Source organism: Polyodon spathula, chromosome 14 (genome assembly GCF_017654505.1).
Source record: "Polyodon spathula isolate WHYD16114869_AA chromosome 14, ASM1765450v1, whole genome shotgun sequence".
In the NCBI taxonomy this organism is placed as follows: Eukaryota; Metazoa; Chordata; class Actinopteri; order Acipenseriformes; family Polyodontidae; genus Polyodon; species Polyodon spathula.
Window position 1 is genome coordinate 33492249 of NC_054547.1, and position 27301 is coordinate 33519549.

General features: G+C 37.7%; 1 protein-coding gene across 2 annotated transcripts; it reads left to right on the top strand.

Annotated features, from left to right (window-relative positions):
• Positions 1–4635: 4635 nt before the first annotated feature.
• On the top strand, positions 4636–25122 carry LOC121326562 (TSC22 domain family protein 2-like). 2 transcript variants are annotated; one of them, XM_041269902.1, is made up of 4 exons: positions 4636–7568; positions 14891–14962; positions 23427–23478; positions 24007–25122. In XM_041269902.1, the coding sequence occupies exons 1-4, from the start codon at positions 5551–5553 to the stop codon at positions 24280–24282; spliced, it is 2418 nt and encodes an 805-aa protein (XP_041125836.1). In that variant the 5' UTR covers positions 4636–5550; the 3' UTR covers positions 24283–25122. The 2 variants fall into 2 exon arrangements, with proteins under 2 accessions (XP_041125836.1, XP_041125837.1); XM_041269903.1 differs by lacking the exon at positions 14891–14962 and having other exon boundaries at positions 4639–7568.
• The last annotated feature ends 2179 nt before the right edge of the window (positions 25123–27301 follow it).

Sequence of the window (27301 nt, forward strand, 5' to 3'; positions counted from 1 at the left end):
CTACATTTCACTATAAATATGTTTGCTTCTATTTTGATAAGCACATTTTATCATGGGAATACCTTGAATAGTTTTGTAAATGTGAATAAACCTGCAAGACCAAGCTGCCTCTCAATATACATCTCAGGCTTAAGGGGATGAGAAACAGCCCTTTTCAAATAAAAGTGCTTCAAAGTAAACTTCATAGCCTTGTGAAAGCCATTTGCAAACCTATGTGTTTTACAAGGTTTTTAATATCCTATGTCCGATGTGTCTATGCCTATAGAAGGAAGTCTTCAGTTCTTGTGTGTATGTAATTCGAAGCTAATATAAAAGACCTCCTTTAAGAAACGCTGTCTGTGATCTGAACCAAAGACATTGGACAGAGTTTTTATTAGTTCGGTAAAAAACAAAAAAAAAACAAAAACAAAAACAACAAAAAAAAAGGGCATATTTATTTTACTGTTTGAATTCATTTTTTTTCCAGAAAGAGGTTTTCAGCTTTTAGTTCCCAAAAACGAGTTACACGTTTTAAAAATGATTGCCAAAAGAAGCAAGGTAAAGCTTGCCTAGGTTTGATGTTTTATGAGGAAAAGTACAGGTATCTAATATAAAATTCCAAAATAACCCTGACATAAAAGGGAAGAGAGCTATGTGCAGAACGTGTATTACAGCAGAAATGTTGTATGGGAGCAATTAAAGGCTTAAAGCCTTGTAAAGTTAAATCAACATTTAAATCAAATTATGGTCACATGGCGCCATTGAAATGTTCGTTCTTTTTTGTGGAGTTGATCGGACTGCACCACTCGCTCCTGGAACGCTCAATCACCCCAAGTTCGACTTGTAAGGTAAGGTCTCTCTCGAACTGTGACACCTGTGGGAGAGATAATGTCATATTCAAGGAGGTTAGTTCTACTGGGCAAGTCAGAAAAAACATTGCAGAACTCCTCAATAAGCTTACGCGGCTCTTGTTGCTGATCTGAAAGTAACTGTTCCCCCATCGAAATGATTTTAGTGTTAGGGGACTCTAGACAGGGGCCTAAATCATCCTTTACTTAGCCTGGGGCTATAAATAAGGCCTCCCTTGCCTGCCAGGGCTTTATTGATAAATTTTCCTTTAATGAAGGTGATCGGGATGTCTAAGTTCACTTTTCCTACAGCCCAAATCGCTTCATATGGCACCTGCCACTTAGTACATCATTTCGATTCTGATGAAGGGAGAAGCAGCATTACCTTGTCTCCTGGCCAAAAGGTCCGGATATGTGCATTTTGGTTGTAATGCTGCTGTTGCAGGCGAAGAGCCGATTCGAGATTGTCCTGGGCCGAACAACCGACCAAATCCAGGTGATCTCATAGTAGCAGCACATGCTGCACTACATTCTGGACAAGCCTTTTTTGATCCTCGTTTTCTGGGTGGACCTTAGCCAGTGCACTATGTGGTCACACACAACTGCTGTGCAACCTCCCTGGGGCACGTATCTGGGGATCTTCAGTACTCTCCAATCAGGCAGGGTCTCAGCTAGCTCACCCAATGTGTTTTGAGCCATGACGCGGTGGCAGCCATCCGCTCGAAAGCGACCAGGTAAGCCTCAAGGTCATCTTCCGCTGTCATTTTCTGTGCCCTTGCCTTTGGGGCCATCATGATATCAGCCGTTGGTACCGTGGGCTGGATTGCCAGACCAACCCTCTCAATCAGCACAGTGTACCATTACTCACTCCGTCTCTCTGCGCTCTCCTGTCTGTTGTCCAGCGCTTCCAGCAGTGCAGACATTGTGGCCCAGTCCATCTCTTTCTCGGACACCACGTGTGGCAAAGTGGTAAATAGTGTGCAGGTGCAGGGCAGGTGTAGTACTCCAGTAATGAAAGACAGACAGCAAAGTAAAGGTGAAATGGTTTCTGTTTTATTTTATAATTCAAATGGTCTGATGACCGCTACAGTAAACAAAAGGAGGGCTGGCAATACACAGCGAAGTGTATTGCGCAGTGAATAAACTCTTGATTGCAGTCCCATGAATGATAAATAATAATGCAGTACATACACAAAACACAAACAAGGTCACAAGTCCAAAGTGAGTGCTGCAGTGATTGTGGTGAAAGTACAATTGACTCGTGAACAATAGTGCTGTGTTGTCCAGGTTTAGTGCTGGTCATTAGCGACAGCTCTGGATCACGTTAGCTGTCTAGTCTATTAAACAAACAGACAGTGGGTTTTAGACAGACAGGCAAAGCACTCACAGTTCTTTTCAAATAACACAGGTCCTTTCGGTTTAGCATAACCATAATAAGGAACAGATCACCTCACTATGTTCCCTTATATATGTCCCATACTCCTTGGTTAATGAATGCAACCGCTCCTCCAATCCGCAGCTCCCACATCGTTTCCCTTCCGGTTTGATGATTTAGTGTACCATAGCTTGGCTCCCTTTGTAGATGGCCGACTTCCACCTAACCCTGGGAATGAATTGTCGGGCCATCCAGTCCAGGGCACTCTCTTCCCTTTACACAGTGCCCTCTCAGGTTGGGAGGGAGATCTAACACCAAGAATCATTCTATCTCTGTCACAGGGATACAGAGGATTTTGATATCCGAAAGGCCTCTATCAATATGTACAAAAATAACCAAACCAACACAAAATGCAGATGGGAACGAACTGTATCAACCAGAACAGTATTCCTGGTGTTCCGCAGGAAGGATTTCCACCAAGGTGAGGCTGTGGACAATTTATTAGGAAGCCTTTTCCTATGAAAGTCCCCCCCCTCCATTTTTAAAAGGATCACAAACACGCATTTACATTTACTATGTGAAAAGCACTCTTCTGTCCTGCATCTCAGTGTGAGTTAGAGGTCCTGTAATTCCAGCATTCTTCCACTGGGCTGTATTGAGAGGGAAAGGGAATAGCTGTGATATAAACAATCAGAATGGAAAAGGACAGAGGAGCAGTGAAAGGGAACACCACAGCAGGAGGGGTGAATGATCTGTGACAGACAGTAGCTGAGAGATGTGTTGACATTCACACTGAACTTCAGCAATTAGTCAAATTAGCGCTTTAACCTATATTGCATTATGCCCAGCATACATTAGACATATAAAGTCCCTGAGGTTTAACATGGTTACATTAAATAAAATAATTACATAATGATAAGAGACACTAAATAAGTACGTAGAGCATTGCAAAACTGTAAATGTTAGAAATTTTTTGAAAATTGTAACTCTGCGGCAGCTACTGTAAATGTTCAAAATTATTGTCCATGAACCACTGTCTGGAGTCTTTTGGTGGAAAAAAACAGCATCTAAGATAATTTGGCTTGGAGGGCCACGAAGGGTTATTGTGGTCAAAATTGTCATTGACCTCAGTCTTCAGCTCAAGAAAACTGCCAGACAGTTTCTGGAATCCAGTTATGATGACCTGCAGTAAATTGGAACATTGGTGTAGGTTGGTGGACTGCAATCATTTTTACCACAGCAAAACGAGTAGGGATAAGATTACCATAGTAACAGGTTTTCTTACCTTGAAGGCGATCTATAGCAGTGGCCACGGGCCTCAGCACTCAGCAGTGACTCATTGAGAAGTCCAAGGGTTGGTTCATACTTCTGTCTCAGACGAATGCGATACATCAGGCACAGACAGCTATAAAAGCTGTGCAGATTCACTCCGACCATGCAGCAAATGTTGACATTTTTCAACATTATTTGACCCTATGCAATTTCACGTCGCAGACGCATGAGAAAAGGCAGTAGGGCTTTCCAAAAAAGACGCACGTTGCAAGAGTGTGAATGACGTAATTCCAACCTGTCTCACAGGGCCAGAGACCCTCAACTCCAGAAATGATGTCTGAAGTATGAACCACCCTTAACTCTACATTATTAAACATAGGAAGTTGGAGTTTTTTTCATCAACTTTCCATTTCACTTAAATCGAAACACGTACTCGAACAAACTATTTTTTTTATTTTTAATAAATAACACGATTGATGTTAACTCACTTGACCTTTGTTATTTTTAGAATGAAATGAAAAGTACTAATCTTTATTTTAAACTTGACTTTACTTTCCTAAGTTTCTTTTTACATCATTTTTTAAAAGGTTGAACACAATTATAAATATAACAGAATAATATAATAATAATAATAATAATAATAATAATAATAATAATAATAATAATAATAATAATAATATATATTATTATTATTATTACTTAATAGTATATCAACTGTATATAAACTGTTACCTGATGTGCTGACAAGTTAAGTTTTCTTCGGCCTGCTGGTGGGAATTCCTGACTGGACAAGTTTTAAGCACACAGAGAAGAATTTAGGGGAAAATGTCGCTTTAAATCAAATAACTCTTTTTCAGATACAAACCATACGTGAACATTGTTTCAGGTCGTTTGTCTCTGAAATCCTATGAAATCCAATGTATTTTTGAGTATTTTGAAATTACAAAATACTCAGGCAACTGTATTTTCAATACAAAATACAAAATATAATACATTAGCATTTTCATTTGCATTACAAATTACAAAAAATGCAAATGTAATGAAAATACGTATTTCAATGACATGTATTTTCAATACTGCCCATCCCTGCCTGTCAGTTACATTTGCTTGATGGTAAGAATCTCACTGGTTATGTGACTAGGGTAGTCAGTATACTGATGTGGAAAACTGAATCGTGGTAGGGACATGCAGCAAGTGCAACACTAAGACGAGCACCAGTGATCATGTAACCGTGTTGAGGAAAGAGCTCAATTTTGATTTATGTACCTACTGTGGGTGCAGGGGAATATACGGTGACGTCACGAAAACGTTATTTCAAAATTACGTGCGTTGATTGTCAGCTGTGGCGGATGCAGAGGAGGAGGAGACAGAGACTTGCGCAAGTTCTGTATTCACTATTAACCACGCACCCAGCGGCGCTGGAGTCCCATAGTGCAGTGCGTTTTCACATAGCCATCTTGTGTCGAGTGAGACGAGGAAGGGAGGCAGTTTGTGAAATTCAGTTCCCTTGAGTCTGTGAAAAAGAGAAGAACGAAGAGTTCGGGAAAGCTGTATAACTGTCTTTACTAACCTTCCTAACAGCTGAGACCTTCAGCTTCCACTGAGCAGGACGTTGAATTTATACTCTGTCAACAGAATGTCGTATATGCTAATTCCCAGGTAGAAAAAGTGTTATAAAAAGGAGAGTTGAGTAGAGCGGGCCCGCCTCAGACTAAAGTAGCTGCTGCAGCTGGGGATCCATATCTGCGACAGCGGCCTGCTGACAACTCGGGAGCCGGGTGATCAGCTGATTGAGCAGGCCGGCTTTTGAGAAGAGAAGAAAAGGAAGCTACGGTCGGACAGAGAAGACGTAGCGGCGGAACTGCACGACTGGAGTAGAGAAGGTTGGATCATATATGTTTTTTTGAAGTCGTAAGAGCAACAGGAGGAAAGAGGAAGGAAGATGATGTATAACCGTGTTTCTAACAGTTATACACTGTGAAATCGTTATCTTTTTTTTTTGTTGTTGTTTTCGTAGACTGTATATACTTTATCATAGAAGGGGAGTGTGGAGTCATTTCTTTTGTGGTTCTCAAAATGTCTAAAATGCCGGCGAAAAAGAAGAGCTGTTTTCAGATCACAAGTGTCACTCAGGCTCAGGTGGCTGCTAGCAGCATCACGGACGATACGGAGAGTTTAGATGACCCGGACGAATCGAGGACTGAGGACGTGTCATCGGAAATCTTTGATGTCTCCAGGGCTACAGATTTGGAGCCAGAAGAAGTTTGCGAGCGAAGTTCATCTGAAGAAACCTTAAATAATGTTGGGGAGACTGAAGCCTCTGGTGCGATTACACCGAATATACCTCAAGATGGGCAGCCAGTGGCATTAAGAAGCACGGTTTTGACAGCTCATTCCGCCGTTCCCAATGTTAATCCACAAGTTTTGGGACTAGGAGTAACGTCAGCCCAGCCCCCTGCTGCTTCAGTTGGGGGTCTGCAACAATCTACACCAGCAGCTAGCACTGGAGTGTCTACTAATGTGTCAGTAGTCACGTCCCAGTCTCCTCCGCCCACTGCCGCCGCCGCTTCTACTACGACAACTTGCAGTTCACGTTTCAGGGTCATCAAACTTGATCATGGTACAGGAGAACCCTTCAGGAGGGGCAGATGGACCTGCATGGAATTCTATGAAAGAGATTCCGAAGGCTCTGTAATTACCAGGACTGTGGATAGCATGAGGCATGCTACTACTTCGGAACACAGCACAGATAGGGATAGTGGTCTTGGTGCCACTGGCGGTTCTGTTGTTGGCCCTGCCCCACACTCAATGCAGGGACCTGATTCTACAGCTGACAGTTCATTTGCTGCTGTTTCCCACTTGCAACAGGCTGACCAGAGCAGCCAGCCCTCTCAGCAGCAGGGTTATGGTATGGGGCTTCAGACTGCCAGTGGAACTATGGCACAAGGTGCGTTTCAGCCCCTTGTATATTCCACTCCTGCTGTTCCCGGCATCCAGCAAAATGTTGTTCCAACGCAGCAGGTACAGGTCAATGTGCCGCCTGCTACTGCACAAATCCCCCTTGGACACAATGGAATGAGCATGCAGCATCAAAGTGTAACAGTGCAACAGGCTGTCATGCCCGTGCCTTCTCGGCATCAGCAGGTACAGAATCCACCCAGTGTACCACCAGTGTCTCAGCCCCAGCAGTTTGCATATCCAGTTCAGCCCCAGCAGCTCCCCCCTGCCCACCTGTTGCCAAGCCAGCCCTCTGCCCTACCCAGCAGTCAGCCGGATTACCGACAGCACCTGCACCTGCAAAGTGCCCCAGGATCAACAGCACAGACCCTCCTGGTTTCCAGTCTTCCGGTGGGCCAGTCAGTGAGCCAGGGTCCCTCGCCAGTCATGACACCTGCTGCCAGTGGGGCCCAAGTGTTGGGACTGCCAGTTCAGACTGGTGAATCAGCTGAGCAAGGCACTGGAGTCATGCAAGGTAGTCATTCAGCTCCTGCTCAGGGAGTCCTTCAGCAGCAAGGAGGTGTGGTGCAGCAGTGTGTAGGAACAGTGCCTGGCGTTGTGCAACTGCAGCAGCAGGCTATGAGTCAGCAGCAGGCTCCAGGGGAGGGTGGAAGCAATCAACTCTCGGGCCTCCACCCAGGGGTCCTTGGCGTCCAAAACGTGCCTGCTGTTGTGCCCACTACTGGTATTTTGAGTGGTTCAACAAGTGTGCCAGGTGTGTCCAGCAATCCTGTGACCATGCCAAATGTTCCCCCAACAATAGGACAATCCAATATGATGAGTCAATCGCAGGCCTCCAGGGTTGCAAACTTAGCCCAGACTGCAGGGTCTGGCGTGCAAGGGCTGCCAAGTGTAGCCTCAAACCTGCCCCAGTCCAATTTCAGCCAGTTTCAGGCCCAAACCCAATCTGTCGTCAGCCAGGTGGATGAGAACCGAAGAAATTCCGATGTTCTACCTCAGCCTCCTGTAATTTCTGGAAAAGATCTTATTAAGCCTTTCATTCCTGAGCCCCTGCATCTGTCAGCAGCCACCCCCATGAACAGCATAACAACAACAGTATTTGGCATACCCATTACCATTGATGGTGATGAAGACAGGTACGTGTGCTTTTTATTTTGGATTTCATAAAGTCATTAGACATTGCACTGTTCAAAGCAATAAATTGATCACTGCAGATTTAATTCTAAAATTAATTGTTTTTGTCTACGTAAAATAGGAGTTTAAAATAATAAAACACTGTTTAAGAATAGAAAACTGAATCTTTGGGGTCCTCAGATACCAGGAAAAAAAGAGGGTTAGTTAATGTGGTTTGAACATTTCACTATCAGACATGTGACAATGCACAATACTTAATTAAATACTAATATTAAGATACCCCTTTAAATGTTGAGATGCAATTGTTCATTTTTTATTTATGTTCTGGAAACAAGCTGTATGAAGTTGCATTGGAGTGAATTAAAAAATGACCAATACAAGGTTAATTCACTGTTCTGTAAAGGGGGTGTGTCAGATTTGATATTGCTCATCAATGTATAAAGTTGCTGTTTAATAAATGGAGCCTTAAATCAGCAACCTGAGCATAAACTATAATATGGAAGGTTACAGATACCGCAGTAGCTGATTATAATTCCAAGGCGCACACACAATGTGTTTCATGGAAGTTAAAGTCCTTTAAGTTTGAGGGGAGGAAGACCAGGGTTTTAAGAACTGTATTGCTGGATACCAACTTGAGTAGGAATGAAGTCTAACAATGTTGGCACACATTGCAAAAATATATTGAGCACTTGGTGTTTTTAATTAGTTATACCAAATGCTGGAGCAAACCCTTCTTCATAAAATTACCCCCCTTCGCTCTTCACTATTCACATCAGCAAAAACTTTTGCAAATGGCACTTAAAAATATCACTGCTGAAAAGAATAGTTTTGCTGACTAGCTGAATCATTTTAAAATGCTATTTATTTATTAAAAACTCTGTTTTACCCATAGTTGGGTTATATTCCTTTATTCTGGCAACTCTGACATTTCTGGAAACCACAAGTATTGATTGTTGGGCCTCATTTATGAATGAGGGCTGAACAGAATAGGAAGTGTGTTTGGAAGAACCATTTCGACTAGTTCAGAGAGGTGAAGGGTTACGTTCACTTATCAGAACTTGCTTTCAGATTCTACAGTGCTTGCGAAACGTTTCTCTTCAGTGCTGAGTAATCAAGGGCCTACATTTCGCTGTCTTAATTATTGGGAGGAGCAGATTTATGGTTAAATTGATTTTTAATGTACGTGCATGGTAGTTTCAAAATAATAAATAGAGTTGGTGGTGGTGTATTCTATTTGGGGTTGAAATTTTGCTGTATTCCAATTTGTTAAAACAGGATGTATTTTATAGGCCACATTTATTTTATTTTCACTATTTTTTGGAATGGTGTTATTAAAAAAAAAAAAAAAAAAAAGTTCTTGGGGATTTTACACCACACGTGGTACAAATAAGATGATAATGGTCAAGCTGCTTGAGAACTGAGAAGGCTAAGATAGTGTTACCCCATTTTTTTTTTTTAAGTCTTGAAATGTTAATGCACAGTGGTTTTGGAATACTATTCTAGGTTTAACAATTGATGTCTGTTTTATAACACCGGGGACTTGACAGAAACCAGCAACTAAAGCCCAGAGGTAAACCTGAGGTATGATCAGTTCTCAAATTTTGATTACTGAGAAAGAAGTTCCTCATCTGGGTGAGTAGTCAGATATTTCAGTAAACTGTTATTTAACTGCAGTCTGATAAGCAAAAATGGAACCGTTAACAACAGTCAGTTATCAGGTAACGAGTAGTGTGGCTTGGTGGGGACAGATTAGGAAACTTCTCACTAGACACTTCTGGTTGTTAACTGATATTGTTCCATTGAAAGAATAGTCCTCTTCCTAGTATTTTAATACCAAAGAATTAGAATGATAATTTTTTTCTAAATAGATGTCGGTGAAGTACGGCATAAATTTTAAATGGTTTTTAAAAAAAGCCATTTTAGTCTTGAGTGGATACAGTATTAAAACAGGTTAGGAAAAAAATGGAGGAGGACAAAAAATCTGGATGTTTATCTGGAGTTGAAGTATTTGGTTTGGTTTTAGTGTTTTTTTTAGTGGATTGGTGTAATGTAGTTTGTTTAAACGTCCTGTTTCGCTGGAAGCCCATATATTGGTGGAGCCTTTCTAGGCATGTTGGAATGGAGACAAGAGTACAGCTCATTTTTCCAGAGATAGCTGACCTGCATGAACCACACAGCCTACATTCCAGAAACTCTATGAATGGCTGTGATTGTGAAGTGTCCACTACAGCATTGAGTCAGTCTCAGTACTTGATTGTGGGGGCTCTGCCCTGGGTGTCTTTCACTGTTCAGTTAATGAGCTGTTAAGAGACGATGGTGCTAATTATGGCTGTTCATTAATGTAGTCTGGCTTTCTAGTGCTTTTTTTTTTTTTTTTTTTTTTAATAAATAAAATGTGATGCAGAAGATCCCAATAAGCAAACCCCACTCATAGAAAAGCGACTGCTTCTGTCTAGTTAACAAATATAATAATGTACAGTATCACTCATGCAAAATACAGATATTTGCTTCGTCTTTAATGCTGGTATTACTCTCGACAGGAGGCGGAGACTTCTCAGTTCCTTTTTTGTTTGAATATTTTCCAAGAATTGGGGGTTATTGCTTTCAGTTATAGGACCCCAAAACTTTGTAATGATCTGCCTAGCTCTGTAAGGGAAGCACCAAATGTCACTGCTTTTAAACAAGAATAAAAACACACTCTTTTTATGGCAAAATTGTTTCTTTTATTATCTGCCTTGTTTTACTGTTCTATGTGTTTCTTTTTGTTTTTATTGCTTTTCTTGCATTCTCTTATGAGTATTAATGTTTTTATTCATGTGACGTGCTTTGCAGCAATTTTTATTGACAGGTGCTATATTAAAAATAAAGGTTATTGCAGTTTATTGCTGAAAAGTACTGTATACTGTACCAGAGGCATAAGGTAAATCCTTTTTATGTTAGTTAGTAGTTTATATACATAAGTATTGGCTTTCCTAATGACACCATTTTTTATAATTGTTAGATTTTATTAAATATGTTAAGTTGTAGTCTTTAATTGATACTTAATTTTGTTGTGCTAATAGGTGTTGAGCATAATCCTTGCACAGTTTAAATAATTTTGCACTTAAACTTTTTGCCATTATAAGAACTAAGCTGTTCCTCATTAAGTTTGACAAAAGTGGGTTAAGTCACTTGGAAATTTGATGATTATAAAAAACAAACTTCCTACTCCTAAAGTTTGTTCCTTTTTTTAAAGTTTTTTCATATACAAACTGCCTGTACTAAAAGAGGAAGTACATCATTGTATCATTTGCCTGTAAGTGACAGCAAAAGGGAAATTAATTATAAATACACTACATAGTGTATGTATGTTCAGTTTTGTATAACACGAAACGCAAATTGTCAAAGTAGATTGATCTCAACTATTTTGGACCTAGTGACATCTACTGCACCAGGTTTTGGTTACATTGATGTTAATATGCATTATTGTCTTGCCTATGTTCAATTTCTAAGTAACAAGTTTAATGTGTACCCTGCATTTGTATTTATCTGCAGCATTGTCGCACAGTAAGTGATATAGAAGAATTTTGGGAAAACAGTGATATCCAGTTAAGTCATCAAATACCAGGCCAGTCCAGTTTTTAAAGTTCTGTCAATACCAGTAGACTCAGTATAGTTCAGGGAATGTGATGCTATATTGTCTATGTAAAGTAATGGTTGTGAATACAGAAATACAGGAGTCTAGTTTTCCTTGAAATATATAACTATAATCTGATCACTTGCTACCAAGAATTGGCTAACCGCAAATAATGTATAGAGAGCAATAATTTGTCTGATTTAAGTGTCTGTCTTAATGTATGTAATGGCAGTTTGGCTGTGGGAGGTTTAAAAGAATGAAGTGTGTGTCATGCCATACTTGAGATTAAGTGCGGCTTGGTATATCCTGGAGGAGGACAAGCCTGTTGGTTAATGTAAGGTCTGTGACCTACTTGCTTCTGCACCTTAACCTGGGTGGCCAAATGGCTTTTAGTTAATGATTGGCTTTAAACAAGGAAAGCTAACATTACAAAAGTAAATACAAACATTTAATAAGACTGTAAATGGTGGTTTTCAGTTCAAAGGGTTCTGTGCTCTTAGGTTTGTACCCAGAACTACTTGTGTGTGTGTGTGTGTGTGTGTGTGTGTGTATAATATATAAAATCAGCTTTTTTCACCTCCCATTTTGAAGCTGTTATATTTAAATTCTCTTTCCTGTGCAGTAGTAATTTGCTTGTTTCTTCAAGTGCAGCATGCAGTAAGTATTTAAAGGGGTAGAGGGTCATGTGATCAATTGCAAGGATTAACTGATGTCATTCTGGAGGCCAGACAAAGAATTTGAAAAATAGGAGTGCCTCCACTGGATTCTTGATAATTAGTCAGGTTTTCTTTTAAACTACTGTAGCAGTCACGTGTATTCAGCAAATGTATTACCAAGTGCTAGTGTTTCTATGTAAACAAGAAGTGGAATGTATATGCTGATAAATGTAATTCTAGCATGAAATCATCCCAACCATATATGTTCATGTTGGTAATGTGTGGTCTACATCAATTAAACAAGTGATAACTAAGGATTTGAAATCCACGCCACTTTAAAAAAAAAAAAAAAAAAAAAAAAAAAAAAAAAATCAAAAATAGAAACTCTTATATTGGTGGTAGCACATTAAATGAACTTCTTGTCTCTAGTGTTGTATTCAGTACTCCTACATGTAAAGTATATATATTTTTTAAAATGTTTAAGTGGAGAAACCAGCTCTTATTTTGTGTGTGTGTATTTTGTGTGTGTGTATATATATATATATATATATATATATATATATATATATATATATATATATATATATATATATATATATATCTATATGTGTGTGTGTGTGTATATGTGTATATATATATATATATATATATATATATATATATATTATATATATATATATTTAAAATTATAATTTTTAAAAAAATAATTTTCAACCAGTATCCACTCCCTACTGTTGCATACAGCTAAATTACTGTACAGTTAATTTTTATTCTGCGGTTTGCATGGCACCTTCAAATACAAAGCCGGAATAAATCACGCACACCCTTTGATGTTTGATATACCAGTCCTGCCACAGCCAGTTAGCCTCTAGCAAACATCCAGCTTTGCACATCAAATGGGAAAAAGGAGAGAAACAGTACTCTGTGAAATAGGAGGTTGATTAAGAAACTTTTAAGTAGATTGTCTTATTTGTCAAATACATCAAGTTGGCCCAATGTATTGTCAGTCACATTCCACCACGATCCTGTATTCAAGTATTACATTTTTTTTCTAATAAATGTAAACTGTTTTGTACTCTATATATCCTGTTTTGCTGCTGACCCAGCAGAAGTATGAGAAATGAGATGGTGGTTTGAGTCAGAGGAAAATGACTAAGGCAAGCACCTACAGTATTAGTAATTGGACTCCACTGACTCTTCCTTCCCAAGTAATTGCTTCAAACTCATAATTATCATTAAGAATATAGGTTTGTTTACTGTTTCCAGCTACATATGCAGGAATTTCTTTATATAGATGTAGATCTCTATCATACGTAACTGATCAATATCAGTGCATCTGCAAGCAGGTGAATATCTTGATTTCTCTTGTAAGTAAATGATTTCAGAAGGAATATTCTAGTAAATCTAAAACTTAATTTGTAGTAATGAAGGCAGTTTGATGCGTTCAGAGGTATGCTGGCATGTTATGCCAAATACTTTGAACAGTATTCATGAATGACTAACTGGAATGTTGCCAGTGAGCTGATAAGCACAGAGCTAGAATTTCAGAGTGGCATGGCAAGCAGTTTTATTGTTTGAAATCAACCAATAAATTATGCTGGGTAAAGTTTCATTCTCTTAGCAGGTTGAAAAATTGAGGACAAACAGTTTGGTTACTTTTGTAACTGACAATCGGGTATGAAATGGTAAAGTTCTTTCTAACTGTGACAGATTAGTAGTTTGAATTATGCAGTCCTGCAGTACTGTGGTAAACTAGTTTATGAAGTAAATGTGTTTTTTTTTTTTTTTTTTTTTTTTTTTTTTATAAATCTGATAACATTTGCAGGCTTACGGATGTATTGTATGTCAACGCTGAACTATTTCCTGTCTACAAACCTAATATAACATTTCCTCTTCCTGTCCACATCATGAATGTTGGTAAAAGCAGCAGGTTTTTGAACCTAGCATCTAGTGTGTGTGTGTCTTTTGTTAAAAGATTTCAGTCTGTTTCCAGATATTTGTCATTTCAGCACCTTTTCCTCTAGGATGAGTAATACTTGGCCTTGCATTTGTAGTGGGTGGGGTAGTGCCTATGCTTAACATTCTTGAGACACTAAGGGAGAGATGCAGTAAATGGGGTATGCTGTAGCTGCTTTGAATTGAGCTGTAAGACAATTCAGATATGTTTAAGTAAAATTTGATGGGTGCGCCATGGGTTCATAGCTAAAAAAAATACAATGCCTGGATGATCTCAAAGTAGATATAGGCTGTCTTTCTGTCCACCCAGTTGTCTTTACACACTAAAGGAGGTTAAGTGGATCATTTTTACATGTATGTAGAGTAGCACTTACTCAATTATGATAAAAATGTAGAAGCTATTGGCAGCACTTTGGGGTAAATGAAGGCATCAGTCATTATCATTTTTACATGTTGCATACCATGGATTTAAATCATGGTTATCTCATTTTTCATGTACCAGATGGCACTGATTTTTTAATTTTATTTTAGCTGTTGCAGGTGATGAACAATTTACACAAAACCCCAAACCAGTGAAATATGTAATAATATATATATATATATATATATATATATATATATATATATATATATATATATATTAATCTAAAGATTTCTAAAACATGACAAAACTTTTAGTGTCATGTTTCGACCAAACCAAGGGTTTTAGTTTAGCCGAAAATAAAATCGCTTTTTAGTAAGAAATTGTACCCTCGAGCGCTCTTCATAAATCAGCTCTAACTTTACTGGGTAAACCTAACTTTCAACCCTGCTGTGAATCTCGAGCAAGCCAAACCCTGAATCGAGGGGAGGTTATAATACAAAGAACTTTGCATGCAAATTTTACCAAGACCAAATTAGAAAAAAAGTCTATAAAAATGTTTGTTCTTTTCTATTCTTTTAAATTGTAAGGATTATATTGGGTTTTTATTTTTAAAAGTTATTGATCTTTTGTGTAAAGGGGGAAAAGTGCATGCTTTTTTAGAAAGACTTAGATTATTTTTGTGTGATTTTCTTCACTTCCCTCTTTCTTTCTGTTTGGTTCTTAACTATGTAGGAATCCATCAACTGCTTTCTACCAAGCATTTCCTTGTAACAAGTTACGGAATTCAAAGAAGGCCCGTAATAGGTATGAGTGTGTACTGTAGTGTGTGCAGATAAGGGCTTGTGAGTCGTGAGTCTTGAGTCTGCATGGAAAGCTTGGCATTCTGATTGTCTTGCCTTGCGCTCTCAGTAGACAGCTTTGTTATTTTTGTACTGACATTTTTATTAATACTGAATCGGTAACAAGTAAGCATATGTCTTGAACCATCCTGAATGCACTAATGCAGCTACTTGTACATTATCAGTAATAAATTAGCTAATATACTACTGACAATGACTCTGGTTAGTCTGCCCAACTAAGTACTGCATGGTATTTTGGTTAAACAAATTGTAGTCTGAACATCCGGTGAAATAACTTTGCAATAAATTAGTCATGTACTTTTACTGGAATTATTTTAGTGATTTTATTTCTTAATACTAATAGATTGTATTAGCCAGTCAGATATATTTGGATTTGTCTAATTACCTAATGATTAGCCCAGGGGCTGCTTAAGGGAGCGTTTAGCTTAGTGACTTTCCAGGGTCTTTGAAATGTATGTAGAAAATTGGTAAAACACTGAGGAAATTACCTTGTTTAATAAAACAATGTGTGGTGACCAGCTGACATTAAATGTTCATTGATCCAGCTATTTGTGCTTTTTACAATTAATTTGATTGGAATTAATAGCATGGATCTGTACATGATTTTGCATGTTTTCTTGTTATACTTGATAACTTATTTTTTAACTCGAGGTTAAGAAATGGTGTAACATGTCCATATGTTAAATATAAATAAATATAGTGGTCCAGGAGTCTGGGATGTGTCTTTTTTAAATTGAGCAAAAACAGTCCTTTAAACCCCTTTAAAATCTGTTTGATTCTGGTGATAGTTCTTGTGTTGAATCTCTGTACAGATCAGCCTGTACTGCATGTAGAGCATTCAGTTACTGCTGTGTAGTTCTTTAGACAAGTGTACCAAAAATGTAGGCGGTTAAGATATGAAAGATTACTGCAAAAGAAATGTGCATACAGGAAGTTGAGGTTTACCATTTCTGTCTCAACATTCTCAATGAACATTTAAAAGATGTTTTAAAAATAGGTTTACTTTACTATTGCACACTATTTTGTCCTTTTGGATCATCAATTTTTATTTTGGGAGATTTATCATTATTATGATTTTTTTTTTTTTTTTTTAAGATCTGTGTTTCAGGGGCTGCTTGTTTAACAATGTAAAACATCTGTAGCCCATCTCCTCTCAATGAGGCAGGATGTTTGTCATGAACTGCTTGAAGGTACACAAACTGCATGCTTCAAAATTACTAAAGTACAGTATCTGAAAATTGTTTGTTTGGAGGTTAGAGTGAAAAGTCAGACTGGTACTGCACCACATCTAGATACAAACGCACAAGGCGATCAGGATCTATAAAAGGATATTCTTCACCATGACCTCAATCTTTAGTGCTCCACCACCAATTAATGTCATTGTAACAACTCATGCTAATAGATGTTTGGGTTAACGCCGAAACACTGCAAGTGCCTTTTATATGTGGCTTTATAGACAGGTCTCTCTAAATAATTTACTACCAAACCAACATCAAGTGACAGTGAGATTGGGTTGAGCAGTACTGTGGGTGATTCTCGAAACACTAAGTGGAAACATTTGTGGAAATCTAATCGTAATTAGTTTCACCATAACGACGAAATGTATGAGCGTGAAATAGTGTTGTGCTTACCTAATGCTACTACTTGACATTTATCAAACCAATATTTAGATGGCAGAAGTAAGATGTTTAATCTTTTTCTTTTTTTTTTTTTTTTTTTTTTTTTTTTACAGTGGCCTCAGATTCTTCAGTACACTGTATAGCTCTCTGCATTTATTGCTAAATCTCAAAAATCATGGAAGTGATTTGTTTAAATTACAGTAAGGTTAAACCAGGGAAAGGTATGCACGAAATTCCACATCTTGGTGCACTTTTTATATTCTCGTGGTGACTCTTGCCATCTTCTTTTGTTGTGCACATAGCTGGTACTACTTTCTCCAGAGCATTATATATTATATATGAAATGAAAAACTGGTAGAGTTTAAATACAGTTTCTTCATTTGTAAAAAAAAAAAAAAAAAAAAAAAAAATATACAGCATATACCACAATGAACTACACATGTGTTCAAATTAATTGGATACCCACAAACAAAACTGTCATTCACAACTTCAATCACTTAACATAAACTTGGAAAGTAAAACTAACAGAAACTAAGCTCAGTAGATTACCATTATGGCCAGTGATGAATAGCTTCTATTCAATTAATCAGCATTAATCAATTGCTATTAATTGCTTATGAGGTGTGCCTGTTAATATATTGTGTTGTTTCCTTGCACATGATCTGTGCATGGTAATGAGATACTGTGTTGTGTAACAAGTTATGTTTAAAAACGGTGGGATTTAAAATACAAAAAAAAAGTACAAGCTAATATTTAGTTTTTCAGATATGGCTTTTATAATTTGAGTCTTGCCAAACCTTATTTAGAGAGACCTGTTTAGGCTCCTTTCCGTTGCCAACTTTTGCTGTTCCTGATGCATTGTATTAACCTGCACCCTAAGGCAAACCTAAAGGTTTGTCATTTTTCCTGGCAGTAATGTAGAAAAATTTATGGAAAAAAAAACCTAAAGACAGATTACAACAAGTAGGCCTAAGCAAATTTCTGTGCATCAGCAAAGAAAGAGGTTAAGTCATTGACTCATTGCATTACAGTGAAAGATCTGAATGAACACTTAACCCCCCCAGCTGTTGCCACAATGGGAAGATGTGGAATAGCCTGCAAAAAAAGCCTACACCCTGTCCCTAAACAATCATAACAAACTTAAAACAAATTAAAAAAGTTTGTCAAAGATCTTAAGACGGGAAGAAAAATCAATGTATTTAATTGTATTGAAGCATTTACTTCATTAACCTGGCAAAGAATGGCAATTCATCAAATATATCTAAAACACACCTTATTCTGACTGTCCTCACCTGAGGCAAGAGACTGAAACAATTATTTAGTCAAAGCAACAAGCCAAAGCAGGGCTGCTGTGGAGACTCTTGCTCTGTCGCTTTGTTTTTGTCAGGTGTGGCCTTACCATCTGCATTTCAGCATTTGCAAGTATTCTTTATGAATTGCTTGTGCTACCAATGCTCTGTGGATGCCTTTTCTGACGCAAAAAAATTATTGCAAAAAAAAAGTACATTCTTATACTGTGTTGTGTTATTTGTGTGCTAAAACAGTGGTCCTCCAGGAGTTGAGTAGCCTTGATCTAGTGTAACACTACATTTTCCTTCCAGTGGAAACAGGACAATATAAACCACTAGATGGTGCTAGTAATCATATTTCTGGTACAGTGTGGCCAAGCCCTGCTTTTCTGTATGCACTTTTCTGTTTATTAATATTGCTGAAATTCAGTAAGATTTAAGGTTACTCGTTTTAATTTGCACAGTATAAGGTGTCTCCCTTTTTCGCCCCTTAATTTGTTTGGAATGACAGAGTTAATCCATGTCCAGGTAAATGGAAAAACAAGTTTCTTTCTCAGAATCTCTTGGGTGTGAGATTATTGTCCTCCAGCTATTACACACTGCGAATATCTTTTCCAGCTGTTGCACATTTTAAATTCCAGGCTGTGCTTCAGATTTTTTAAAATTAGGCTTCATACAAGAAAAGTTAGGTTTTTATGGTAAGGACAGGAGTTTTGTTCTTTTAGGGTTAATGTGAAACCTGGTGTTTTCTTAATTATTATTCATTCCAGTGCAGTTCTGCATTAAGAACAAAACGTACATATGTGCAGCATTGTACCTCAGAACATAGTGTAACTAATACATTTTAGATTTGGATGTGTGTGTGTGTGTATTTATCACCTAAAATGAATTAGTTACACTTAGTGTTATTCAGGTGAAGGCATAATGTTTATGTATCATATGTCTTCTCTGTAATGCAGAATTGCAGATACTTGAACTGATGATGGTAAAAGTGGGGATTTATGTAAATCATTAGGCCATCAGTAAACCATTGTCCCTAACTGGGTGTTTTCATATTGTTGACCAACCAATGATGGGGATGCAACATCTTACTAAGTTAAGGCTGAGTAATATCAGCCGTCTACCTGGTTAGCTGTTTTGCTGAATGCGGTCATCTGTATAAACTTTGATTACACTGCTATTCTGTACTGTAGTGCCACACACCAATGTATCGGTGTTCTCGGAGGTTGATGCTGTACTGTAGTGCTCATACAGTACTTTGATTAGAATGAATCTAGCTGGAGGAGACCCATACTGTATATGTGCCTGGTTTTGTACAGCATGCTGCAGCTCCCATGCTCAGCATTAGTCATGTCCTAATCTGACAACATGTAACACAGACAGCTACGTGTTACCGTTTATTTTTCAGTGAAAACAAGTTTTAATTGCAGCGTGTTAGTTCTGCTATTTTCAGTATGAAATACTCCACAGCAAGAGGGCATTGGCAAACAGTTGTAGTCAAAAGTCTACATACCCCAATTTTTTTTTGCAAAAATGCTGATTCAAAAGTATTCATACCCTGACAAGGAAAATTTAAATCAATAGCCAGTTGAGACACCTTTAGCAATAGTAACCTGTCTTAAACAATTACGATATTTGTCAGTGAGCTTTTGGCATGATTCTTCAGTGATTTCTGACCATTCTTCAATGCAAAATTGTTCCAGTTCATTCAAATTCAAAGGACTTCTCTTGTGCACAATCGTCTTCAACTCATACCAAAGATTCTCAATTGTCCTTGTGACGTTTTCCTTGGCCTGCTACCATTGAGACCTTCAATATGGAATACTTGACCTCTGGTTGAAATGGGAGCTCCAATCCCACTTGCAGCCAGTTCATTTTGAATGTCTTTGGCAGTCAATCTCTGATTGTTATTAACCTTCTTCACAATTCCTCTGCGTGTTATTGGTGAAAGAACCTTCTTTCTTCCAGACTGCGGGAACCATGAGTGTTGTAATTCTTGATAATAGAAACAATAGTTGAAATTGGGATACTCAAAAGCTTAGAAATCATATTGTATCCTTCTCCAGCTTCATGATAATGTAGTTTATTTTATTGCAGTCCAAGTAAGCTGCAGTACATTTTTAATTCTCTAAATATTTTTTTCTCAGCAACACACTACCTAATTACAGTCACAAGTACTGTATTTTTATGCGTTCTATTTTTAACATTTGGCAATGTTGCACATTACATTAAAAAAAGAAAAAAAACTTTCATAATGTGGATGAATCTATGCATCAGCTTTTTTGGAAAGTTATATATTGATGGTGAAAGATTTGGCAGCGCCCTAGTTCTCTCTCTGTCTGTCTCTGTCTGTCTGTGCATCTGCCTGTACCCTCAACCACAACAAAATCATCTTAAGTATTTAAAATGCATGCTGTTTATTTTAATGCTCTGGACATTTAATCAAGGACCAATTATCTCCATGTGAACGCCTTCACCACAAAAAGGTCAGATTAATTTTGCACAAACTAACAACACTTGGAAGGGCACCAGGACTGGTCAGCACCTGCTTTTCTCTTCGTGCACATTCTTATCTATTGAACCAAACTTGTTAAAGTTCAAGTAGTGAATGGTAACATTTTGTGACTGTTTGTTTAAAATGCGAATAACCTATATATAACGTAGCAACAATGTGGAAATGTAGGCTTTTTGATTGATTGCATTAGTATGGTTAAAAGCACCCGTAAATGCGTGAGGGACTCCATTTAATAACAGTGGTTCATTTCAGTTGCTGCTTTGTACTATTGTCATTTGTCCTGTGTCTTTTTTTTTTTTTAGATCAGGTGTATCAATTCTGTCTGTCTTTCTGATCTTAATCCACCTCTCTTTTTGGTATCTCTAAACATGCAAATACAAATAGCATGCCTAACTTATGTCCATATTTGTAGTGTGTGTGTGGGTGGGTGGGTATGATGTGGCTCTCAAGTTACAAGAACATTGCATAACCAGGCGTTGCAACCAGTACCTGCTGAGGAGTCGCTTGTGGATCAGTGGACGAAACTAGTTCAATCAGAGACTTTGCAGACTTTGGTCCGAAGTTCTTTGCCATGGGTAGCACATTTGAAACCCCTAGAATGCTCAGTTCGCCTGGCTTGTCTCCTCGGTATTCGCGGGGCCTAACACACTACCGTGGACGCTGCAGGTAATTTACTTATAAAAACCGTTTACTTTTTGCATTGTTTGCAGTCATGTACAGTTAGTGTATAATGTTATGCTTTAACATATTTTACGTAACGATGACACAGTTGATTTTTCTGTTCACATAAGTAACTGCTAGTAAACTGATGGTATATATGTGACGTCATGTGCTATGCAATTTTCACGTCTCTGAAGAGTAACCGCTTTCTTCAGAAATGTCTTTTGGTCCGCCTAACGATAACTTAATGTATTTGTGTTTTTAGGTTACAATCTGGGAGCAGGAAACATGAGAAAGTAGTGGATTTTTGTTTCACAATTTTGATTTAAAAAATAAAAAAAAAAACTCTAACGGGCGTTTTGATTTTAAAGGTTGATCTGTCTTTCCTTCTTATTCGATTGCATTAAAACAATAAACATACAACAATGTACAGTCATCAGATTGCATTACTGTGAACCCTTTGCAACGGTAAAGGGGTTCTGCCTACTACAGCGAATCGACTGTACTGTAGTTGGCAAGTTACAATCAGATGTAAGATTATACAAAATAAAATCTTAGCATGGTCAAGCATTTCAGGCAGCGGAAAGCGTTACATACAGACAGACACCCAGAGCGCTGACAACTGTGTTGTGACACATTATTTTCACCACCATTCTGTGCAATGTATGGCTGTTTTGATTGGAAGTAGTCCAGTAAGTAAAAACAGTACATACAACGGTAATTTGCCATGTTTTTGTCAATGAAATCTGTTCCTCCAGGGATACTGTATTCTCGGGTTACATTACGATTTTCTCGCACCTCTCGTGTACCTTGTCTTGGTCTGAGCTTCTTGTTGCTGTGCTTGCTGCGTGATGGGCGGTACTGATAGAGAAATACTGAGCGTTGAGACACCGAATCAAAATTTAAATCAAAATACCAAAACATCTGGAACCTTACGAATCAGTTGTAGTTGACCGATAGATCGGAAAGCGAAAAAAAAAAAAAAATCAATGCGGAATTGGTATTTGCTTAAGGCCTTTTTATCAAGGTATTTATTTATTTATTTAATCGCTTTATTAATAAAATCGTTAAGTATGCTTGTATTTGAGTACAATTACCATCGGCAGTGAAACACGACGTAATGCTTTTAGTGACTACATGTATATCTGAATAATAAATCCCTGTACGTTTATTAATGTTACATACGTAAATACAAATATGTTAGCGTAACAGTAAGATGGCTATGAAGGGAACTGTATATAGTAACTGTTAGAAAAATCTGTATTGTTTCAACTAAACCATTGAATTTACACTAACATTAAAAACAAAAATATGGAAATGTGTTGTTTACTTAGCACTTTCCCTACTAAATTTGCAAAATATTGGCGTCTAATCAGTGTTATAGTATCTAGAGAGCTGAAAAGTGTTCCTAGCAGTAAATGCCAGTTATTTTTTTTTTAATTTTAATGTATAAAAACTCATCTCAAGTATCTGTATTTGGAATAAGGAAAGAAGCTAAAAGTAGTAAAACAAGATAAGGCAGAAGATGGTTATCAAAATAGGGGGTGACTTGTATCAACAGATCCTTATTTCTCCAAATTTTAGTGAGTGGGTGGAGATAATAAAATATACTTCAAGGTACGTGGAAGGAAGCTTGTTGTCACCCACACTGATTTGTTACAAATCCCCATGGCATTCCAGCATATTGGCCTAAACCATATTGATCCTAAACATTAATCATTACTGGAATGCTAAAGTTGTTTTTTACAGCTTCATATATTTTTCAGACTAACACTGTAGATAAGATGTCAGTTTTTGTCCCGATTCTCTGTCCTGAAGCAACCATGGTTGTGTCTTGTCAAGTGTTTTTTTGCAAAAACACAAATTTGAAAAGGTTAACGAATAGGTGTGGAACTAGTAATTGGCATCAGTTTGTAGTAAGTCCATAGGAAGCTGAACAATTTGAATTTTGCATATCAGTGCTTTTGGGAGAGGGCTGATGCTAGAACCTGGAAGGAAGCTGATCTCATAGTTTTGTCAGGAAGTTTCTTGTAAGGGCATGTAGAATGATTCATATCTTGGCTCAGAAAACAAAATGCTGAAGAATGCTTCTCATGAAATTCCCTTCCTTTCACAGAACTGCAATTCTGCTACATGTGGAAGGACAGGTGATGCCTTGTAGGGGGCAGGCCATTACATATGACACTTTTTTGTATTTTTGAAAAGGGGGTTAAGTTGGTTTATTTATTATTGTGTCAAAGTCCCCGATAAGCACAACAAAGAATATGCTACATTTAATATTTGCCATTTGTTCATCTGATGCTCATATTTGTTTTTGTTTTACAGTACATCTGGAGCAAGTGTTGTAGCCATCGATAACAAAATAGAGCAGGCAATGGTAAGTAAAAACAGTCTACACAATACTGTGTACTCTTGAATCTGTCTTAATCATAGGACGCTGTGTTGTCTGGTGGTTAATCTGGTGGCTTGTAACCAGGAGGTCCCCCGGCTCAATCACTGACTCACCGTGTGACTGGGAGCAAAGTCACCTAACCTCCTTGTGCTCAGTCTTTCGGGTGAGGCGTTGTTGTAAGTCACTCTGCAGCTGAAGCATAGTTCACACACCCTAGTCTGTGTAAGTCGCCTTGGATAAAGGTGTATGCGGAATAAACAAATAATAAAAAGGGAAATGGTTTCCTACAGTAGTCCATCCACAAGCAATAGTTTTAAATGCTTCTGTGTTTTAGTTCCACTAGTTGATACAGTAGTTTAAAATTGTACTGATGGTATTGAGTTATTATATTAGAATATTATGTGGATACTATACCTGGTTTGCTAAAGATTTTTACTAGGTTAATTCTGTTAGTGTGTGATCTTGTTTGCTGACTGATTTTTACTCTTTTTTTTTTTTTTTTTTTAAATATAGGATTTGGTTAAAAGCCATTTAATGTATGCAGTCAGAGAGGAAGTCGAAGTACTGAAGGAGCAGATAAAGGAGTTGTATGAGAGGAACTCTGTACTGGAACGAGAGAATGCTCTTTTAAAGTCCCTTGCTAATAATGACCAGTTATCCCAGCTTCCTGTTCAACTGACCAATCCCAGCAGCACTTCTCCCCCGCAGCAACAGCTAACAGCAGCACCTGCAGAGGGAGGCTCCCAGCCAACGCAACTTCCACAGCAGCCTAATGTCTCCTCTGCGTGAAGCTTCTAATCTTCATAGAAAAAAAAAGAATATCGTGTTTGCCACGGTTTCTTGCCAGTCTACAAGTGAAGAGGCGTGCTTCAGTGTGTGTGGTGTTTGGCCTTCCCAGTATTAGACAATCATCCTGCAAGAGCTTTCTTTAAGTTGACATCTCATGCAAAGCAAGTGGAGTCCAGGTTGTGTCAGCAATACAAAAGGCAATTGCTAGGCGGGTTCAAGTTGGATTGAGGCAACTACTGTATATCCAGTGTTGTAGATTGTATACATCAAATAATTGAGGCTACCGTGTGATTTTCTTGAAAACCAAGGGGGTCGATTTTTAGCCTTGCTGTTTCATGTTGTAAGAAGTGCGAGTCTGTTTTAAGAGCCACCATACTTCAACATGAGTAACTAACATACATAAGTTCAGTTTAACTGTTTGCATTTATTTATTACAGGGCTGCTATTTTCATAATGTAAATGAACAATGTCACAGAATCAGTTTAATTGAGCTTTTTTGAAATGTAAAATAATTGGTAATACAACTAATGGGTGGAATTGGAGAACATAATTAAATATATATAGGCAATAATAAAGAATCCTGGCATAGTGCTAACACTAATGGCAATTTTACTTTAGGATTGTTTCTTTAGTTGAGACCCAGTTTGAATGTAAATTTTGTACAGAGTGTAAAGTATAAAGAACGTAGCAAGTTGTACAGATAGACACCAGTTCTTGTGATATAAAACCTTTAAAGAATTTTCGGTGGGCTATTTTGATGAAGAAAACGTTGCTCATTTATGTTGCTAGTTTCTTTATCGGAAAAAAGAAAAAAGATTGCCATAATCCCCCCCCCCCCCCCCCCGCCCCCCCCCCCCCCCCCTTTTTTTTTTTCTTTTTTTTTTTAAGAAAAATTTCTTTGTACATTTTTCTGTGGGTGGGGTGGGGGGGGAAAAAAGCTGTGAAATTGTTCAACCTACTTTGTAACCAAAGATGCAAAGCTGTGTACTTCAATTTTATTTTGTAATGCACACACTCTATGTACTTTTAGTTTTTAGTTACTTTCTTCTTCACAAGAAATCTTTTGTTGCTGTTTAGCATGTCCTGCATGATCTGTAATCTTCAAACCACTTTCTTACCTCATGTTTGTATTCAGCACTCTTATTGAAACATAAATTAGTCTGTGAACAATGTCAATGGAAAAAAAAAAAACAGAACGAAGAGTTGGCGTTGATGGAGAAAATCTAGTGTTGTGCACACTAGTTAGAAAAATGAAGTGAGCCATCTTTTGTTCATTTAAATGGTGTTATGAATTTCATATGCAGAAAAGTTTTGTTACATTGCAGAATTTAATGTATTTAATAAATGCAACATTCAGATCCCAAGTGTAGTGTACACAGAGTATTTAAATTAAAATTGTACATTTCCTAAATACAATTTGAAAAATGTTAAATGTAATAAATGTCAATTTTCAATGTGTGCATTTAAACATGCACACACCACCCCTTAGGATTTTTAAAAGGTTTTTTTTGGTGTTTAATCACATGTGAATCATTTGTCTTACTCAGTCATAGGTGCCTTATATGAACCAACAAAATATAGGTCTGCAATTCTATGGAATGTATTACAAAAGCTGATGAAAAGCTCACCTGCCTAGCATATAGATTGTTCTGTGTATCATTGCATATTGTGGTGTGGGTTCTCTTGTTAGTCAGTGTTGCGATGTATGTAGGCCAATTCAAGAACCATTCTTGTGTTTTATGCACATTTTAGTTGTTTTACATCACACTTCATAAAAAAAATTAAAAAATACAAAAGTCTACATGCATAAATAAATGTAAATAACTTATTTTGTGCAAGATGCTTACATTTAAGACCAATGATTCTGTTTACTATGTCATTCCAAATGATTTATTTTTTATTATTATTTTTTTTTTAGGCATCTAATGCACACAAGTGTACACTTTGGACCTGATGAATCTAGTGGAGCCTAACATTCATAGATCTCCACAGACATAAAACATTATTTAGTTGTATCTTGAGAACCACATACCCAATTGTTAACTTGGTATGGACATTCCTTTTCACAAGAGCTGTGTTCTGGCATTGTTGTTTCTGTATGACTAAGCGCAAAAGGGTTTTACATCTGTCATGTGACATGTTTTTGCTTGAATTAAAGGCTTCATCTTGGGAACTGCTTGCACAATTTGGTTAACATTTGTTACACGGGTGTAATAATGTAATTCAGAGTCAGCCCAGTTTAATACACAGCTGTAGTGTATTTTAATATTAATTTTAAAAAAAGTTGTTTAATTTGGTAATCCATTACACAAAAAAAGAACTTGTCCAACAAAAGAAATACTCCTACATGATTAAGCAGTGTATTTAATCAGTTCACAGGAGTGATGAAGAAAATACCTCCTGTATAATAAAGAGGTGACATAAAGCAAGTGCCTTGGTGAAACTAAGCCATTGGAAAGCAATTACACCAGATGTGAGTAACAAGATGAATGGAGCAGTGTGTGGGTGTATGAATGAAAACTAACCAAAATAAGTTCCCATTTATGATGATGTAAGTCACTTGATCTGCAAGTATTTACCTGTTCTAATTGTTGACATTTCTGTGCCGTGAACCTGGTCTGCAAGTGAATGGAGGGTTTAACAAATCTACTTTATTTACTTGGTGACTTAAAAAAAATTAAAAAAAAAAAACGAATTTGACAAATTGATGGAACTAAGGGAAGTAGTTGGTGTCAACATTCCAACAGGATAACAGGTTGAGACATGATGCGCCTAGGTTGGGGCACGGACAGGGACAGCTGTTTAATCCACACTGTCGAGACGAGGCTAACAGCACTGTTTTGGTAGACGATCAATCGCAGGACGGAGAGAAGGGTGTTGATAGCAGCGCCAGAATGTGACTATACTGCACAGCAGGACCCTGATTCTGGCCCCAACGCTAGAGCCATTTGCTGGTGTCATTGCTTCAGATATGTGATCCAGGGACAGTTCCATTATCTTCACTGTAGGAATGGTGCCA

Excerpts from the sequence above, each read along its gene's own strand:
- LOC121326562 (XM_041269902.1), top strand. The coding sequence starts at position 5,551 with ATGTCTAAAATGCCGGCGAAAAAGAAGAGCTGTTTTCAGATCACAAGT. Across the intron at positions 14,963-23,426 it reads TCAAAGAAGGCCCGTAATAG|TACATCTGGAGCAAGTGTTG; the intron begins GTATGAGTGTGT and ends TTTGTTTTACAG. Across the intron at positions 23,479-24,006 it reads ACAAAATAGAGCAGGCAATG|GATTTGGTTAAAAGCCATTT; the intron begins GTAAGTAAAAAC and ends TTTTAAATATAG.